The sequence below is a fragment of the Silurus meridionalis genome, chromosome 27 (genome assembly GCF_014805685.1).
Source record: "Silurus meridionalis isolate SWU-2019-XX chromosome 27, ASM1480568v1, whole genome shotgun sequence".
In the NCBI taxonomy this organism is placed as follows: Eukaryota; Metazoa; Chordata; class Actinopteri; order Siluriformes; family Siluridae; genus Silurus; species Silurus meridionalis.
Genome location: NC_060910.1, coordinates 5,678,900 through 5,700,623, shown reverse-complemented (window position 1 = coordinate 5,700,623; position 21,724 = coordinate 5,678,900). Strand labels below are relative to the sequence as shown.

The window sequence follows — 21,724 nt, the reverse complement described above, 5'->3', positions numbered from 1 at the left end:
CCCATTTTTGGCTAAAGATATGCTTTCATAATAAGGTGAGCTGTGCAAATGAGGTCTTTAATCAGGGTTTTTAGCAGTATAACTCCCTTGATTTCCCACTTGGCTAATCACAAATGCCATGCAGTATTCCCAGTGGCCAATGTGTTTCAGCATGAATAAATTGGTAAACTTCCATCCAGCCTTGTGTGTCCTCACCTGCTTTATTTCCAACAAATTAAACTTGTGCTTGCATGCCTTACAGTTCAGTGTCCTGAGAAACATTAGTTCAGTTGCACAAGTTCAGCAGCCTCAGTAGTATTTGGTAAGTAAAAACAAATGACTGCATCGTCTGCATTAGAGTATACCTTCATTAAAATCAGAATGTAGACCTTTCAGTCTGCTTTAATGGTGCCAAAATGCATCTTAATCACTGTATATAACTTTAAAAACAGATAGGAATAAGTAATTATTGTCCTTTCCGTGTCAGAAAATGTTGTGTTTGCAAAATAGGGTTCAGCTGTAAGGTATTGTTTATGTACATATTCTTTTTTTTTTCACCCCTCAAAAACATTCAAGTAGGTGTCTGTCAGCCATGTAAAGAAAAACACCACAGATAGACAGTAAATTTAATTTCTTGGCTAAAGACGTGTCTTCATAATAAAATGAGATGCACAAATGAGGTCTTTAATCAGGGTTTTTAGGAAAATAGCTCCCTTGATTTCCCAATTGGCTTACCACAAACACAGTGCTGTATTCCCAGTGGGAAATGTGTTTCAGCAGGAATAAATTGGTAAACTTTCATCCTGTCTGATGTGTTCTCTCCTTTACTGTTTCCAGCGAATTAAACTTGTCCTTGCATGCCTCTGAGTTCAGCGGTCTGAGAAACATTAGTTCAGTGGCCTGAGGAGTTCAACAGCCTGAGGAGGTTTCTGTAAGTAATTACGAATGACTGCATCTTCCTGAATTACAGGATAAATTTAATAAAATCAGAATGCTGTGGAGTACAAACTTTCATGTGAAATATTTTGCATGCAAGCTATAGATTGAAAAATAACAGTTTTCAGCTTGGTTACTGTCTGTGTGGAGCTTCACATCTTCCCCCCAGGTTTCCTCTGGGTTTTAAATTACACCTAGGTATGTCTGTTTGTGTTTGTTCCCATGTGTGTGTCTGCATGTCATACCCTGCGGAGTGTATTCTTACCTTGGGTTCAGTGTTTCCAGAACACACTCTGAATCCACAGCAACCCTGACCAGGAGAAACTGATGACAGAAAATTAATGAATGGAAAATATTCAGTTCACTGCCATATCAGTCACTGGTCTTAGATCTAAATAGCTAGTCCTTCTCACCACAGCCAGGTAACCACATCTATAAATATCTATATATATTGAATACCATGATCATAAACATTTTTGTAGTAGTACAACATTAATGTCAGATCCTTAAGTGTAGATGGCTACTACACTTGACAGTAAACTATAGGTTAATATCTAGTGAATAGGCCTACATATGCCATTGCTACCTTTTGTTCAATGGGGATTCATTGTTTAAATCATTGTTATTGTTTAAGTTCAATACAACAAGTGCACTTCCTATAAGCCAAAAAAGTCATTCAGGGAATATCATTGCTGGGTTTCAGCAAATTTACAGCACAACTATCTGTCAAACTACACAAAAAATGGCACTGAATCAAAGCTGGTTCAGCAGCTGGCTGAGGTGGCACAGTTGTTAAAGCTTTGAGTTTCATATCAGGAGAAGGTATAATACCACCACTGTCAATCAACCATTGTTGAGTCTGTGAATATGACCTTTAACCTGGATTGTGTGCTATATAATACCATGTAGTTTATTGCAGTACTTTGTAAATACTGTTTGTTGTACATTTTTACAGTGTATGTATTTAAAGTTGTGTAGTGAGCATGCTGCTCTATGGTTATAATAGAACTTGGATTTGGATCAGTTAGACAGTAATATAATTATTTATTAAATAGAAAATTTGTATTTTCTGCTGTAATGAAGTTGTGAATGATGATTTTAGATAGATAGATAGATAGATAGATAGATAGATAGATAGATAGATAGATAGATAGATAGATAGATAGATAGATAGATAGATAACCACTAAAGATCTGTCAAGGTACCGCTATAAATATTAATGTTATATTTTTATTCCTGATTTCAAAATTATATTTTGACTTTGATTACAAATAGTCAGGACATTGACTTAATTGTAAATGTTAAAGGCTATGTAACATGAATAGTTAATAGCTTAGTTTTTTGTTTTGTTTTGTTTTGTTTATTTGTATTTATTTATTATTCATTTTTTTAAACACTATATATTGTTTATTATTGAAGGTTGAGAACGCAAACGAGGTCTTTAATCAGGGTTTTTAGCAGTATAACTCCCTTGATTTCCCATTTGGCTAATCACAAATGCCATGCAGTATTCCCAGTGGCCAATGTGTTTCAGCATGAATAAATTGGTAAACTTCCATCCAGCCTTGTGTGTCCTCACCTGCTTTATTTCCAACGAATTGAACTTGTGCTTGCATGCCTCACAGTTCAGTGTCCTGAGAAACCATTGATTGATTCATTGTTATTGTTCAAGTTCAATACAACAGGTGCACTTCCTATCAGCTAAAAAAGTCAGTACAGGTGGCACAGTTGTTAAAGCTTTGAGTTTCATATCAGGAGAAGGTATAATACCACCACTGTCAACCAGCCATTGTTGAGTCTGTGAATATGACCTTTAACCTGGATTGTGTGCTATATAATACCATGTATTTTATTGCAGTTCTTTGTAAATACTGTTTATGTTGTACATTTTTACAGTGTATGTATTTAAAGTTGTGTAGTGAGCATGCTGCTCTATGGTTATAATGGAACTTGGATTTGGATCAGTTAGACAGTAATATAATTATTTATTAAATAGAAAATTTGTATTTCCTGCTGAAATGAAGTTGTGAATGATGACTTTAGATAGATAGATAGATAGATAGATAGATAGATAGATAGATAGATAGATAGATAGATAGATAGATAGATAGATAGATAGATAGTCACTAAAGGTCTGACTAGGTACCACTATAAATATTAATGTTATATTTTTATTACTAAATTGAAAATGATATTTTGACTTTGATTTTAAATAGTCTAGAAGTGTCAAACAGTCATGAGTAGTAAAAGGCTGCAATGATTCTCATTTATTTTACACACATTTGGACACTGATTTACTTCTAAAGGCTAAGTAACATTAATAGATAATGATACTTGTTTTATTTATGTATGTTTTTTTTTAAACACTATATATTGTTTATTATTGAAGCTAGAGAATTTTAAATTAAAAGCTTTATGCAAGTATCATCAAATTTTCCATTTTAGTTTTATAGTTACTTTTATATTATTCATTATAGTGCTCTTGGCATACTTGCAAGTACATTGTAAATGTAATGTATATGTAATGTAAACACTGTTTTGCAACACTGTCAGTTACACTGTTTTTCACCGAATGTAGATCGAGTCATGTACTTTGTGCTCAAACCCAGCTCAAGATTCCCTGTCAAAACCTTCTCTTCCTAAAATAGCCAATTGATTGGTTGGGTCTACTGGGACTGTATGTGAGACTGATAGCTCAGTCTGTCATACACAGCCTTGCTGTGCCACAGAGCCACTCTGTGAGACATCACTGTATTCTCAGTGGGAGCGTGACACTAATGCTGGAGGATAAAAGAGGAATTACTTCTCTGGAAGCTGCATCTGTTGCTGTACTGTCTTTTCTTCCTGTTAGGAAAGTTCTTGAGTTAGGGCACAAGCTGGTGGTAAGTGAAAGGATGTGCCAGTGGCTTGAGATTTCATCACCAAATTACATTTCCCAGAGTGGAGAATGTAGGACAGTTAGATAAGGAATAATATCACATTAAAAAAATCAAGATCTAGAGACAAAAATTGTTCCATACACTGATCTAGTTTCATGTTTTGTATATTAGCTACAAATGAAAATTGATTTGAAAATTTTCAAAATATGAAATATAATTTACATGACATTAAGTGAATAATATACTTTATATCAAAACAACAGACATAAAATTGCTTTTTAAAAAAGCAAGTGTCCCTTTCTACCTCTTCTGGTTTACCTCAAAGATGAAGAGAATGTCCGCTCTGTGTCTCTGTTTTGAAGCCTTGCTATATTTGGTTTGTGTATTGACTTTTAGAACTATCTTTATCCTGCACAGTGTGCTGTATTGATTGGTGAGACAAGCCCACATAACTGAAGACCTTGAGGTTAAAAGCGTTGGAGGATTCACAAGGCTTGTAGCTGCAAACCATATCTCAAAATATTATACAAATTCAAGGGTATGAAATATGTATATTTACAGAACAACAGTGTGTGATATAATCCTCTTGAAAATGTATTCTTTATTAAACAGAGTAAAAGAAATGAGAATGTGGAAAAATATTCAAGGAATCGGCATGTACATTTATTTCTATCATTCTGCCTATCGTTCTATTTACACTATATCTACAAAATTTTGTGGACACTTGACTGTAAGATAAATTTTTGTGCCTTTTAAACATCCCATTCTACACTTATTCGACAATAACCTTTGTTTGTTCTGGGAAGATGTTCCACTAGATTTTGGAGTGAAGATTTGTGCTCATTCATTTAAAATGGTGTTATTAAAGTCTGGTACTGATGTTAGGTAAAGAGGCCTGGGATCCAGTTAATTTCGAAGAATTCAATAGGGTTGAGATCATAGCTCTATAGCAGGCCAGTCAAGATCCTCCAGTCCATGAAAACTATATCTTCATGGAGCTGGCTTTGTACAAAGACTGTCATGTTGGAGAAGGTTTGAGTCTGCTAGTATAATTGAAAGGTAAAGGTAATGCTACCAAATCCATAGGCATATTATACAGTTGTGTGCCTTCATCTTTGTGGTAAGAGTTTAGGGAAGAACCAGATATGGCTGGAAAAGTCAGGTATGTTCCAGAATGTTAGCCTGTCTGCCTATCTATCCATCTCCCTATATATCCATTTGTCTGTCTTTCATGATTACCAGCTGCCTTATTCCATTGCCAGTTTAATTTAATTTTGTTTTGTTTTATTTTAAATTTATTTTCATTTATCGAAACATGAATTCAGAAGGGTGTACTAGTGTGCAACAAGAACTACCAAAACCAATCATGTTTTTGCATTCACATGATGATCAAAGTGGAAAATATTTAGCAAATTTTACATTACAATCATGCCAAGACTCAACACGTTGTGATTAATAGCATAAAAAAAACCTTCTATGCCTACAAGGTTTTGTATTTGGTATTTCACCTGTGACAAATTACAATATTAAGAAGACCAATGAAACAAACATTTTGTGTGCCCTCTGAACAGCTGGTAATTGCTTTTCAATATGTAATTAAAGCACGCCAATTCATCACTGTGAACCATTAATAGCAATGTAAATATAATTCATCTAGATTTGTGAATAACTAGCTCGTTTGTGACTCGACAGAGGGAACTACTTCAGCAAAAGAAAAGAATCCATCAAACAAATTTAAATGATTTGGGGTTTATTGAGTTAATAAAATTCACAAGATATAAAAATAAGTGTTTTATAGAGCTGAATTAAAAAAGTTTACATTGGTTATGGTCAGATAATAAAATAGTTCTCACAGAAACCTTGTTGCAGCTGTGTTGTTGTAGTGTTCATAAGGTTCTTGTGGCACAAGGATGCTTATGCAATATTCTGTAATACATCAAGCATGATGTACTGCAGTTATATGGGCACCAAAAGCATAAACAGGAGTTACATAGTAACAGTGCAATTATGAACAGCCTTGTTTCAGGTCTTGGAAACTTGTTGAGACGTAGTCATCTTAGCAAATTTGCATTCAATTCAAGGGACCTCGTTATCTTTATTCCTGTAGTGCTTGTGATTTGTACATCTGAGTAAAAGTCCAATTGCCAGTGGAATAAGACTCTTTTCACTGTCAGTTCTTTTGTTCTACTTTTGTTGACTGTGCTCTTGAAGCCTGACTTGTAATGGCTTTAAAGTCTTTAAAATTAATTTGCTTGTGACTAAGTAATGTCTTCATTCCCATTCCTGAAATAGGCTCAGCAAAAAAAAAAAAAAAAACGTGAGAAGACCACGAGCCTGGGATTCTGGTGTTAATAAATGGATGAGTGGGATCTTTGTGAAAGTAGAACATCCCACACTGCACAGACATGCAGCATATAAATGAGAAACATTCATCATTACTCATTTGATTTGCACGGTTTTAGTTTTTCACTGGATTACGTTTTGCACTTTTAACCAGGATAATAGGACAGCAGTTGGCTTTGTCTGTTTGGTCTAATGTGGGTTTTGATCAAGCAGAGACTTAGGAGATAAACATTCATCAATGAATATTAGATGAAAGAAAGCTTCAGCTGATTCGATTCAGCTGCAGTTGACACTGAAACAGAATAAAACAGAAAGCGCTTTCATGATAAAAAGCTGACAGGGTTTTAGAGTGCACTAGCCATGTCAGTCTAGCAGTATTATAAGCAGGCAACAGTATATCATCATTTATCAGAATCTGAATGATTCTGATAAACTAGTGTATTTAGATATTAAAGCTAAACTTAACATTGAAGCTGATGTTAATGAACTAAAAAAGAAACATTTACATTGGGGTAACAAGTAAAATTACATCAACATACTGACATGTCCAAAATAAAAACTATATGTCCAAATTAAGAAGAACGACTTTGTCACTTGTCACATTAAAGCAAAGTAAATCTATTTTTTCCATCACATATCACACATGGTCAGCACCTCTGGAGAAAAGGGGGTTAAACTTTGACCGTCAAACCTATATGTGCTTGGTGAACATCCAATTTTAAATATAATCAAATTTTTTATCTTATAATAACCTCTACTCTTTTGGGAAGTCTTTTCATTGAGTCATGGGGTGCGGCTGTGGGAATTGGGTAATTCCACCACAAGAGCGTTAGTGAGAACAGGCACCGATTTTGGTCAAGGAGGTCTTGGCAGACACCAGCCTTGGAAAACCAAATGTTTATAGCCCTTGTTTTGTGCAGAGGTACACTGTCATGAAGGAATATTTTTCAAGGCCATTTAGTTCCAGTAAAGGGAAATTATAACTCTAGAGCATACAAAATAACCCTATTTAATTGAGCTAATTCAAAAGAACAATGGGATTGAAGCTGAAATATACCCTGAATGGCAATTTAGTCCATCAAAGGGCACCATGTACACACATTCAGGAAATTTATTCAAACCTGGGGCCAGTCCGGAGGATCTGAAAGCTGATATTGACACTCCTTGTATTAAACCATAGCATTAAAATAAAAAATTATAAATTACAGTGACTAGCATTTTTAAACATTTTCCAGGCTATTCAGTAAGGACATGTTTAAATGTTTCCACCAGTATTAATCCTGACATCCTCCAGGAGCTTTTTGTATTTGTGAGTGTTTTTGTAAGGTGTGTTGCCCTCAGCACTTCCCCCTCAATACAGAGCTGAACAGGAAATAAGGAGTAAAAATAGCATAGAGCAGATGCTCAGCTTACTGAAAGCCATTATCAGTCATAGGCGAGGTGTTGCTCTGGGGCTGCTGCAGAGGTATGTGCACACATCGTAGGTCAGAAGAGAAATGGGGGATGGTAAGTATAAGGTGAGATAAGCAATAAAAACCATAATGTATTTACACTGGCTCTCAGTTTCTCTAATTGCATCAGCATTTATACAGACATGAGATGCAATATCATGTATTCAACCCATTACCCATTTCTTTACAATGGGCTTTCTTTTTGCATTAATATTTGCTTTGAAATATTGCATCGAAATGGTATTTTACAAAAATGTTACAAATGCTCTGGCAATGGTTTCTATCTTAAAACCGGCAGATCTGTCAATGGTGGCAGAAATGAGATTTAAACCTCATATATTTATTAGAAGTGAGTGAATTTTTACCTCAGGTGTAAGTGTCAGACACGAAAATGTACTTAGTGTGGTTTGAAACACCTGGAGTGTAAAGTCATTATGCACTAGAAGGATGATGATTGGAACAGTAAGCGAATATTATATTCTTTAAGAAGAATGCTCGGTTCAAAAGTTGTATCTGATTAATATCTAAAACAAGGTCAATATAGAAGGCAATGTTTACTGAAGCATAAAATGTGCCTCAGAGTGATTACTATTAAGAAAAAATTGCAACATAAAAATTAATTGCATCTGATAACTTGATTATTAATTAATGAGAGCGCATGAAAACATGCAGCATAACTGCCTTTGTAAGCTTTAGAAGCAAACACATGAGAAGGCTAAAATATCAGATGAAAACACAATTAAAGCAGCAGTTGAAAGCAAATCCAGCCATGAGGGAATACAGCATGAGGATTCAGAGAGGGAGCGGTTTGGAATGAAGCATCTGAGGAAGACATTACATGCTATTCAAGTCTAAAAGATAAATGCACATTTAGGATGCCTACAGGGACCACCAGCGACTGTCTTCATTTCTGATGACTTTACAGTTGCGCACCTCGTTCCTGCATCCATCATTTGCTGGCGTACAACCGTTCTTTTTTTTTTTTCTGAAATAACCCATCTTTTTCGACATACAGTGCTGAACAACAGATATGTGAGCAGCTGTGTTTTTCTGCCTGGTAAGCTTGCTAGAACATAAGAAATTTTTCAGCTTGACTGGACTTTTCACAGATTACTCATATTAAATATCGGTCCTGTTGTTTTCATTTAAAAAGGTCAGAGAGTGGACGAATAAAAGGTCTCATTATGTAATCCCTAAGCATTTTTCCACAGTAATTAATTTAGCCTCTGGGGAAAATAATGACAAATGGCTCCAGTTTTGTGGTCTGGACAGCATCTGCACTATTAAACAGTGATTATGGAGCAGATGAACCAATGTATCTGCTGTTGCAAACTCTTTCAGTGTTACAAACTGCATGTATGATTTGCTAAGCGAGTGCATAGAGCTTTCATCACCTAGCGTGGGTGGCCACTTATTGTTTGTACATATGTCTTTTTGTATAGCTCAGCCATAAGCACAAAATACTTAACAGATTGTACTGGACTAGGTTTTTGTCAGATTTATCAAGGCTAATAATGCTTACTTTCTTTGTATTATTTTCAAAGAAGGGGTATGTAAAGTTTATCCCACACACATGCAATATTTGTTAATTCTCCTGACATTCTGGCAGCTGACATTAAAAAATCTGCTCAGAGGAAAAACCTCAGTCTCTGTGGTACTGGTGCTGTAAATGGAAGTAAAAAATAAAAACAAATTAAATCATTGGCTACCCCTGTTTAAAGTTGTTAAAATAGTCAATGCACATTTGAGACATCAGCAACTACCAAGACAAACATGGTTGAGAAGACTCGAACACATATTGATTGTATATATTGACCAATGAATTCATTGCCAGTATCATCCCTGCCAAAGTGCTCCAGGGTCCCTGGTTCAATTCTGAGCTCAGTTTGCTAACTGTTTGAGCTGGCATGTTCTCCTTGTGTTTACTTGGGTGTCTCCTGGGTTCTCTGTTTTTCTTCCAACCTCCCAAACAAACTAGTAGGTAGACTAGTTACTCTGATTAGCTCCCTAGCTGTAAATGAGTATATGAATGTTGCCTTGAGATTGAGGGTGTATTCTCTCATAAATCCATGGCCATGACCAGCATAAAGTGGTTGCTAAGGTGGGATAAGTAAATAATAAATATCTATAATAAATTATTGCAAATTTATTAGGGGGGAAAAGCCAAATTTATTTTCTCTTTTTGGTCTCTAGTTAATTGAACATTGACTGGCCAGTTAGTACCAATATCTGTTCTACAGCAAGTTTGAACCCACATACAGCAATAAAATAACCGGTTTTAAACCAGCATGCAGAAATCAACACCATTATTACAGTGCTCCCTCATGTTTATTTGCATACTGATTTTGTAGTAGAATGCTTTAAATTGGTTACAATTTGCAAAAATGCAAAAAAAAATAAAATAAAAAACAATAAAAAAGAAACTGATTTAGTTATTACATCCTAACCTACTATTGTAGTATAGAGAATGCAGTGTGGATGTCATTCAAATCCTGTTTTATTTCATTCATTGAGTGGGAATGAAAACTATCACAGAAAGGTCACTCCCAAGATAAAGAGTCAAAATCCACTCACGATTGAAATTCTGCATGTAGGCTGAGGTTAAGACCCACCTCATATTGAAATCAAAACCATGCTGTATAGAGATTACAGAAAAGACCAACACTTTGTGTTTAAGTGTTTAATTACGGTTGTACATATCCTTCACTGAGATAATGGAACGAACTCTGAGGAACTTTTTTACTCATCACGCCTGATACAAAGAAAACAAGAATGAATGATATTCAGAAGAATGATTTAAGACTAAAATCTTTCCTGTTTTAAATCTCTGTTTTCTCTAGATGTCAAAATGCTATGTAATAACTGTAGAAGGCGGGTAATATCCAAAGACCTCAGAACTCTGCTGAAGCTGCACTTTTGCTGATGATTGTTTTGTTAAAAACATAAGAGAAAAACCCATTTATATTTCAAGTTTGCAGCCAAGAAAGCGGTATGCTTTTAGAGGCTGCTACTGCTTGTCACTGGTAAAATATTGATGCTCTCTTTGCTGTAGCACTGGAAGCCTCGACAATTCAATTTTATTTCGCCTTTAGGGTACTGCACATGGCTAATGAGCCACTTTGTCTTACACGGCACAGCCTGGGTCTGTTTCCTGATCAGCTGTTTCCCCTTGGTCTAACAGATGAGGTCATCACAATCTGGCACAGCTGCTAGAAGAATTAATTCAGGTTAGTCATTTTTCCATCAGACCTTTCAGGTTAATCCATACATCCCCTGGGATTCTAGGCTTCGTTTCAAATTAGATTGAGATCTTGACAAAGGTTTTCCTCCCCAAATTTGAGACATGGCTATGATTTTTATTCCAACGCACACGACAAGGCAGATGTAAAATAAAGACCGTTTTTATTGATATCAATCACATTGCAGATACAACACATATGCAAGCGCAACAGTTTTAGATGCCACCATCAATCTCTTCTAAACTACGAAGACAGTTGATATGTGAAAGTCAGTTTTTCGAAATACAATCAAAGTATAGACTGCTATCTCATAAATACATTTTTGATACATTCTATTGTAATACATTTTATTAATTTTGCTGACATAGATATTGTTTTGATAAGTTCCTTTTTATTACATTCCAAACTACCAAAAAAAATCCCCCAAAAATGTATTTCTATGGACAAAAAATTTCAGATGCACGATTAATGTTAATGAAAAGTAGACAAATAAAACACAGCAAATAAAGTAAAAACTCATTGCTAATCTACTCTCCTTTTCAGATACATGTGCCATATTACTAAGAAATACATTTATCCATGTGAACCTCAGGGCTATCAAATGTCCATGCAAAACTTGAAAAAATTAGAACAGTACATACAATCACAACAATAGTTTTTTCTTTTTTCTTTTTTAATAGGGTTCCTCCAACAGTCAGTGCCTCCCTATCTTTAGTTGGTGTTGAAAGGTTATCGATTGCTTTTGATACAAAGGCTATGATAGTGTAAATAAACAGTAACGTCTTCCTTTCTTCAACATACTCTCCCCCACCTCGCTCTCACTCTGCCAATAGGATGCTGTATTTCTTATTTATAGACAAAGCTGTACAAGTACTCTGTGATACAAAATTCTGAATGCAATCAAAGAAAGTGTGACCTCAGTGTCCAAATATTAAAAAAGAAAGGCATAACCTTTTGGCAGCTGTTTATATCATTGCCTAATATTACTTTGAATATATTTTGACGTCTTCTTTTATTGAACAAACACTGGTTATTTTTCTACTTTACTTCAGCACTTTTTCAGGTCTACATCTCACGTGGCTGGAGAAGGTCACCCGGACAGGGTCTATTCAGAGCGGATAAGGTGGTACAAAGTTACATTGTACAGCACCTGGTGTCCATTGTTCCACGCATATAGTGCTCTGTCCTTTGGGTTGTAGTCCAACATAGAGATGTGCGAATACTTGTTTTGGAAAGGGATGTCGATGTACTCATAGGTCGAGGAGTTGGTGTGGAAGGCATAATAGACCTTTGTTCCTCCAGAGTAGCCATTTGTAACATAAAGAGTTCCACAGATCATAAAAGCCTCCCCGGCACTCCTTTTTGGGTGGTTAGTGGTCCAGCTCTTGATGACCTGCAATGTAACTGGGTTCAGCTTGCTGATTACAATGTTCCTGCATTCTGATTGGTGGCGTACACGGCCCAAAGTCCTCCTTCATCCACCATCAGATCAATATCAGAATGGCCGCCCCATGAGTAGTGGTAGCGGTTGTTGAAGCCAGCATAATCCAGCTGGCTAGATTTACTGATCACCGATGTCTTGATGTCAAACTTAATAATAGTGTGGCTTTGGAACTTGTTGAAGTAAATGGAGCCATTGTAGACTACCTGGCCCGTGCCAGACCAAGGGTGAGGGAGCCGATGAGAGGTGAAGTTATCGGAGTTCATGAATTCTGCCATAGACGGGTACTCACGTACAAAGCGGTTGTTATGGTACCCGTCCATGTAATACACCTAGAAGATGCAAGAACAGCATGTTCATCAATGAATAACAATACAGAGAGAGACTTTTAAACCCAAATAATACAAGCTGTCCTCATATTACACTGTAACTGAAATATTAGATATGACAACCAATTATTTTTAACATTGAGCCAGGCTACAACCAAATAAATCAAAACAAGGAACACAACTCAAACAAAACTTGTCACGTACATTATAGCACACACAGAGATTCTTTTCCCAGCAATCTTAGGAAGCTGGGGTGAGAGTGTAGGGTCAGTCATGATACAGCACCCCTAGAGCACAGAGGGTTAAGGGCCTTGTACAAGGGTCCAAGAGTGTCAGCTTGGCGATACCGGGGCTTGAACCCTTGACTTTATGTTCAGTTACCCAGAGCTTCCATATTTTGCAAGGTTTTCGCATATCTCAGCTTGTCAGGAAGCTGGGGTCAGAACACAAGGTATGGTACAGCGTCCCTGGAGCAAATAGGGTTAAATCCCTATCTACTCACTATTGCTATTGTAAGTATGTACAATGAACAGTATGTTTAGATCATATAAAGAGCACATAGAAATGTAAATTCACTCTTGCATTGCTCTTGCCACTTACACTGGGCTGCAATACAAAAGATGCACACTATACGGCCAAACGTTTGTCGATATCTAAAATTCCATTGGCACGAGTCCTCTGTTCATTTAATGGAACTGGATATTAGTCATCAAGCTGGTAATTTGAAAGTGATGTATGTTTAGTGAGAAATGTATGCAATTCAATAAGCAATATACCTAATATACAATCAATGCTAACGAGCACCCTTTTTCCTGGGATCGGGTTTCAGATCTACACCTGATCAAGATAAAGTGGTAACTGAAAGAGTTTGAGGATCTATAAACTGAAATATTAACTAATTTCCACAATCCTAAATTAGCATCCTTACATGATAATTAACCCTTGATTGAGATAACCTTTGTTAAAAAAGATTGTGGCTTTTAAGTCAAAGGGCAACATTCAGACTTTTCATTCCTCACATAAAACAGGTACTTTTTTTATTAGCTTTTTCTCTCTCAGAAATTAATATTCCAACAGGCTCACCTCAGGCTATTTGCTTTGAAGTTATGCATTAATATGGGAAAAGGTCTTAGATTAGTTCTCAAGCACCCTATTGATATTTAACAAAGTGCTACGAGACGTCCATGTTCTGTAAATTACAAAAAGTTTGGAAAAAAACAGGCCCAGGTAAATATAACAGCCTAGGAAAGACTAGTCCTGATATATAAACATATTGGAAAAAAGTATAATATAACACTGCAGTCTATAAGAAGCACCGACACGGGCGCTCATTTATTGGGCTTTGGGAATGATTCAGCCGTCAAGTTAATGATATCTTTGGAGATTGATACACAACATTTGCATCTAAATAAGCCTTGGTACAATAGCAGAACACACAGTGTTTTGACAAACAAGAATGCTGATAAGGTGCACAAAAAAAATGCATTTAGATCTGAAACTGCAGAGTCATGCAAGGGCAGATGTAAGTCGAAGGCACAGTGTTCAATGTTAATGCAATTCACCTTATGATTTATTATTTGCTCTTATTTGTTCCTTTAAAACATTTACACAGCATTTTTTTTTTTTTTTTTTTGCTTACCCTTGTGTCACCATCAGGGGCAAGGGGATCAGTCATCCATGATCCGTATCTTGATCCGGATGTCTTAATAGTGACAGGGTCACTTATTCCTGTTAGTTTTCCGCATGCTGCAAATAATAAATAAAATTGCTGCAGATTAGATGAGTGACACCATTTAGTGCTAGACATAAATGTGGAATATTATCTCCCCATCCCTCTCCCTGTCTTCTTAACCATCTCTGTCTTTCTCAAACACACACACACAGACAATGGAACACCCTTAAGCTAGTGTCAGGATCACATTCTTTGTTTCACTAGTGGTTTCAGCCATCCTTCCATGGCTGAAAATAAACTCCACTTGTCATTATTTCTCTCTCTCCTCATATGACATCCTTAGGGAGCACCAGACAATGCATTTTCTTACCAAACCTCCATTTTTAGCTCATCTACTACTTCCCCTGTGCTGCATTTTTATGCTCATCAGTGAAACTTTATATGTATAGCTTGGCTCAAATAAACTTGGATTTCCACCAATTCAGGCCAGTGATTTTTTTATGTCTGTATTTTTTTCATATAAATAGTATATGGATATATAAATATTCATCAAACAGGTTATGAATTTTTTGCTGTATTTATGTGTGGAATGAAATTTACCATGAAAAATAGTATCATTTTACATCACTGGAAATATGCTAAATTCAACAAATTGTAGTGTGTGAAATACTGTAACACAATGCACTGCACAATGCACACCAGCGATCTGATATTTGAGCAATGTAATCCCATAATCTATGCAGGATTTGGTAACATGACATGACCCATTTTCAAGCAACCTCTATGGAAATGAATGTTTAAAATGTATTTGTTTGATATTTGCCACAGATGGGCAATCACTGGACAGCATGTGATGGGCAAATCTTGGCGAATAGGCTTATGAGGTACAAAACAGAATTATGACCATTTTTTTAAACAAAGATTTCAAAATGCATCAAACTAAATACAACCTATTAAAACGTCAAAAGATACAGCTCATGATCAGTGTGCATGTTGTATTTATTCTGTAATGTGCCGTAAACAAGATTGAGCTCATGTACTTTGATAGCGTGAATAATTATGCTAAGTATTTAAAAAAAAAACACTCATCTATATACTGTGTAGTATAGGCCAGATACCATAATTCAAAGAAGCTTCTGAGTATGCTTGAGGGGGAGGGGCATTTTTCCTACCATTAATGTCTACATATTTCATATAATTAGTCATCTCTTGCAAGCCAATTAGTGCATATAGCTTTGGTTTATATAATATTGCTCATACATAAATGAGTTAGAGAAAGAGACAGACATCAAAATTATTCGTTTGGCTTTAGTTTTAAAAGAACAGCCAACAATGAACCGCTTTTAGTACAAAGAACCATGACCAGTTTCTACAGACAGGATGGTAGTATACCAAGAGCAATAATCTGTGACTCTTTAAATCCTGCCTCTATTTAAAGACGTTTATATTTCATGCTTGATGTAGCTTTTGACCCAGAAGAAGACAGAACCCTGCAGCCCACTCTCTGTTTTACATGGCAGTCAAATCCTAGCATGGTGCCAGCTCTAAACTAATTTAAAAAAAAAGGATAAATTGCATCTTTTGCAAGAAATAATTGTGTAGTTTCAGTTAAGATAAACAACCCAAATTATAATTAACCACCCTGTTTCACAGGGGAATTTTTTTTACAATTCCATTCTTTTCCCCCCTTTGTAATTTTGTGGAAAAATGCCTATTTCGTTTTGAGATGAATCGTGTATTCCCAAAACAATTTGTGTTAAGTGGAGAACTGCATTTTCGGATCCATCCTACCTTAACTATATTAAGGTTATGTGTCCAGAAGTCCTTTATTTATTTAGTATGACATTTTTTCCCCCTTTGTACTTCTGTGAAAATGTCCTATTTGCTTTGAAATGAATCCCATATTCCCAGAGCTGTTTGCTGAAATGGAGGATCTGTCCTCCCCCCAACTGCGCTAAGGTTATATAGCTCGAAGTCCTTGATTTATTCATTATGGTAGATTGATGCTCATCAGTTCATGCTAGGTGTGAAAAAAAGAGATCCATCACTCAAGGTCAGGCCACAGACTGTCTGAAATTGAGGATGACAACTGTATTACTGCATCATGAAAGAAATCTTTTCATTTTCTGTACACTTGTGTCAAATCTTTTTTTAGATGTAATAGATATAGATATTTATTATATGTATCTTAATAGATATGTATCTTAAAATCGAATTATACCCAGACGACAGGTAATACACTGAAGAGAACTGAAATGATCATACAAAAGCTATCAATTTTACTAAAAATGTTTGTATTTGCTTACTATAGATTCATTCTGTTTTCTATTCTGTCCAAAAAGCATTTAAACTTACCTTTGTGTATTTGGCTAGTTAGTCTTATAATCCATCCTAACCATGTTAAGATTCAGCAAATATCCTGCTTGTCATGTGCTCTGTACATGCATGATGAATTGTGCGTGTTTGGTCATCTGGTGCTTAAAAGCCCAGTTATATCTATTTGTGCAAATATATCTGACTACTGTGAGCCCAGACCGATTATAGATCTGACCAATGTAAGTTTAGCAAGAGGGTGTTGATGTTAGTGCTCAAACTCAGCCTACCTAATTTTTGCATGCATGCACGAAGCCTCTCCTCAAGATTTGACACCCTGTTGTGGAGCTCCTCGTAGTCAAAGGCTCCGATCTCCTCCTGCAGCTCGCTTAGCACTGACGTCAGATTCTTGACCTCCTCTTTAAACTGCAATACCAATTTTGCATCGGCCTTGTATTCCTCCAACACTGGTATCATTGGCCTAAGTTCCTCCATTTTCGCTTTTATGGCCTGTAAGGTTAAAATAGGCTTGGTTCAGTAGGCATGTGTGCAACCGTCCTGTCCAAACACCTGTCTGGCCCTAACATGCCCTCTCTGTCTAACCTAGCCTGAGTGCAATGTGTGCCTAACACAGATGTGGAATTGGACATCATAAAATCATAAAACAATGGAATCATAAAACAACTCCTCAGTACACAAAGAACAATTGGCAAAACTCCTTTATTTTTCAATGTTTAAAATGCAATGTCTTAAGTGATTACATGCTTTGCATCACATACAACATTGTTTACTTGTTATTTAGTTTTCCCCTGGTAACAAAATGTGCATTAACAAACCTGAATGAGGAAAGACACGGAAGAAATTCACCATAACAGAAATTAATATCTAGTAATGGAATGCTTCTACAATGGCATGCACAGAAAGAGCGCAACATGGAGCTTTAAAAGTGCTTATTGGCTTCAAATAAACTAAACGGTGCAAAGGTTCAGTAGACCAGCTCAGGATTACAATGGGATTGAACTTGCTCTTCAGTCTCTGCAGCTTTGATATTCATAATTCATAATTTTAGCCCTGCAAGCAAGAAAATAAGAAACTGTTGAATAGCTAACTTGCTAGCCTATCTGAAACATAAACAACAACAACACACACATACACTATACCCAGACATACAGGCACATTCACAAGACGACACATTAACATAAAAAAAAAAAATGGGTGAAAGATGCAGCATGCAAGCCGGCACAACAGGAACTGCTGTGCAACTGTGCAAATAATTGTGATAATGACTGTGGTAATTAATTAAAATAATTGCTACATCAAACAGCCAACGAAGCTATAAATAACACTAATATTTAAAGAGGATTAAAGTCTCATTAAAGATTCATAAGGCACTATGGAGGACACAGAGGACTTCTAAGAAGAAGTGCTTATTTCTTCCATAATTCACGCTGCACTTAAATAAATACATTCTGTAGATGCCAAATGTGTGCATGCTTTGTACATGCAGAACTAGACAGCATGTTAAAAGGTTTGAAGATCATAAGATTGGAACACAAATGAGCAGGCCTTTCATGCAGATTAATTATTTGGGCTAGGTTTTTAATTCGTGCTCCAGGAAACTGGTGAAGCTCAACATTTTCTGTCTCTGCTTCATTTATGCCCCCCCCTCCAACACAAACTAATTAATCTTAAGCACATTAATCAAAGTTTATGTAGCAATGAAGCAAATTAAAGCAGGGAAATATCAAAGGCTGTTAAAATGCAGACAGCTGTCAAGCTAAAAATGGAATCAATAAACCTGAAACAATGGATGGGTGAAACACATTCTCTTGCCATACCTTGTATTGCTTGGCAATATTTTGCTTGTGGTTCTCCTCCACCTGCTTGAATTTAGTCTCCAGGCCACGCAGTTGCACCTCCATTCGATGAACGTACTGCAGGTCTTTCTGTGTCCTCTCATCCAAAGTCTGGATTGACTGGGTCATGTTCTGTACCTAGTGGGACGATAGTAATAGACAGAAAAAATACCACTGAACGTGAACACCAGGGGAGCTTTTTGCATTCTGAGAGCACTGCCAAGTCTGTGCTTCTTATCAAAATATTCAGTGCATTACATAATAAGAAAGGACCAGAAGGTCGTTTCAGATACATTTGTGCAAGATGTGCTTGCGCTCTGGGTGTGCTATACTGATTACAAATGTAAAGGTTACTTTTTCAAGGAGCTGTCTCAGCTGCTTGGTCCTGGCGTCCCGCGAGCACATGGTCTGCTGAGGAGCCACCACGGTGCACACACACCTGCCCTCACTGTCCTGTGCTGAGCTGTACACCTGCCACGACTCCTCCGGGTTCGCAGGCAGCACCTGGCCATAGCAGACAACAAAGAGACACACACAGACAAACGAGGTCAGTGAGAAATACTCCAGAGTCAAACCACAGGATCTGAGCCTAATTTTACTTTTTTTAAGAAGAGGACACAGGAACTGGGCATTCTCCATGTATAGCTGGTTCACCACGAATCCTAACTATATGCACGTTTTTCTTTGTTTCCGCATTAATCTGTGCTCCTGCTTGGAAAACAGCAAGACGTTTCACTTATGTCATCACGCTGGTCTTGTGCCATGTGCAACTGATGATTCATTCACACAAGCTGAACACTTTTACCCCCTAGAGAGCTCCATGTTCAAATGAACGGCTCTTACACACATACAGCTCACAGCTCCCGGGTTCAAGGGTTTTCACATATGGTCTGTTAATTCACAATCACTTTTTCTTCCAAAAGATTTTCATTATCTAAAAAAAAATCGCTTTGTCTTCATGCGAAACCTGTATATTTTGGAAATGTCCTCTACATCCATAATTAGAAAAAGACAATAGAAATGACAATAGAAAAATAGAAAGCAGATTTAAAAAATTTCAATTAATACTGGTTTACTTAATGATATATATATATATATTCTTTTAAAAAGCATATTCATTCTGTCTTTCAGTAGAATAATGCAGTAGACAGACACCTTTAAGTCGTTCTCCGCCCTTCAATCTGTCACTTACTGACATAAGAAAAAAAAGCAATTATGATCGCAATGTAATTAGTGATACGTTTTGTCACTATATACGTATATATGTTTTTTTTTTATTGCTTCTTTATTATTTATTCTTTCTTCTTATTTTTTAAGAAACCCAATTATATATTTTTAAGGCAGGATTGCATTATAAGATCGTATTCATAACAGTTCACATGTTGAACATGTCTGTTCTTGATTATTTAATTCCTTATAGGTGCACTTACATGCTTAAAACACACAGTTAGGATTTTAATTTCATTTTTGCATTTGCATAATATGCAAATCCAATAGCAAGGGATACTAAAAAATCTCTAAATGGTTCATTGGTGTGACATGTCTTATTATATATTTTTTAATGGTGACATTTACTCCAAGTGATAAATTAAGTAATTGTTCTTCAGATTTAAAAAAACTTTTTAGTTAAAACTTGAAAAGTCTGATCCATTCCAAAAAAATCATTCTATTACAGAAATAAAATGACAGATTTCATCCATGCAGGAATACACCCCGGCCAGGGAATATGTGCAATTACTTCTACCTTCTGCACATTTACTCATTAGAGTAAAGCGCTCAGATGTGATGCAAAGCTCGGTAACTCACAGCCATGCTACGGTCCGCTCCCGCAGGCGGAGCCGCCATCAGCCTGGTGGAGTTCAGGCCCACGAGCGAGGGCAGAGTCTGCGACATCCAGTTGGTGATCATGGCCATGGTGCTGAGCACAACGCCGATCTTCAACAAGGGCAACGACATCTTTGCGCGCCTTCTTTCTCCCTCCAATCCTTCATTCTACGCACTCCGGCGCGGCACAAATCTGCAACCCGGGGTTGCCCATCAAACTTTGGTAGTGCATTTGAGCCCCGCCTGGGGACAGAACCACTTCGGACATTTCTCTTTTCTTTTCTCTCTCCCTTGTTGTTCCCACTAAAAGCTGTGGTGTTGTGCTGACGCTCGATGCTCGATGCTCGGCTTTGCTGATGCTGATGCTCGTCCTCTCGGCTCGCTTTCTCTGTGCGAATAACCAGAACTGCGGAGACTCAGCGGAGCTTCTCATTGGTGCGCTGACCACGCCCACCGCGCAGCTTATTAAATATTCATGAGCCTCTCCTTATGTACTATACATGTATTTTTCCATGCGTTGTACATAGTTTTAACATCCAATATCCAATTCCGATTTCTTTGAACGCAGATCCTTGGTTTTGATCAAATGATAATGAATGAATGAATATTAATTCATTTAGTCAACTGTATTTAGTATTCGGAAATTATTATTTTTTTATTTCTATGCAGATCTGTTTTATTCTGCATTCTCATGTAATGGATCCTGCATCAGATTCATGATTTTACAAAAATACTGGGAGATTAAACAGCAATAAAACTGTAAGAATATTAGTTTGCGTTGCATTGATTGCATTTATTTTTCTATATTCTGTCTCTAAACACTGGTGAACATTAATTTTTCAGCTGATAATTCTCCAGAGTTACAAATCAAGACAGAAATTAGCCAATAGGGGGCAGTGTGCGTTTATCCTTTTAAACTAGTGACCTCTGCTGATTGGTGTTTCAGCATCATTTGCACATACAACACCAGGGATGTAAGTGTATTTGATTATTACATGGTCATATTGGTCAGCCTACTTTCCTTTTTTTTTCTCAGTAGATGATAAATTTTGGAACAGATATAACCAAGTTTACGTCAGGTAATCAATCCTCTCGATTAAATTAAATCAAATAAAATCAAATAAAATAAAGCATCAAATGGACCAAAGGACATAACCGTGTAATAAACTCTAAGTGATATTCTGACATTCAATAGTTTTTAGTTAAAATTGGTAGCATTGCTTTCGTAGGGTCTCTGAGGAGATGTCCCCACAATATCTCCATCCCCAAAGTACAATTAATGTTTCACAAAAAAAATGTCTTCTTGAGAGTATTTCCCCGCTAACCATGTTCTACAATGTCCCACTAATTTACTATTGACATTAAATCAATCAATAAAACATATGCATGCTTGAATTTATTTTGCTGCCTGCATTACAATCAGACATATTATTCATATGCGAAAAGATTGAGTCTAAGCCCA

The 21,724-nt window shown here is 36.5% G+C and overlaps 1 protein-coding gene across 1 annotated transcript; it reads right to left on the bottom strand.

Moving 5' to 3' along the window:
* Positions 1-10,973: 10,973 nt before the first annotated feature.
* Positions 10,974-20,670, bottom strand: olfm1a (olfactomedin 1a). The gene is given in 7 exon segments (XM_046841178.1): positions 10,974-12,261; positions 12,264-12,600; positions 14,237-14,343; positions 16,873-17,092; positions 18,421-18,576; positions 18,793-18,942; positions 20,245-20,670. Coding segments are annotated over 7 exon segments (1,449 nt in total). The 5' UTR covers positions 20,395-20,670; the 3' UTR covers positions 10,974-11,932.
* Between the last annotated feature and the right edge of the window lie 1,054 nt (positions 20,671-21,724).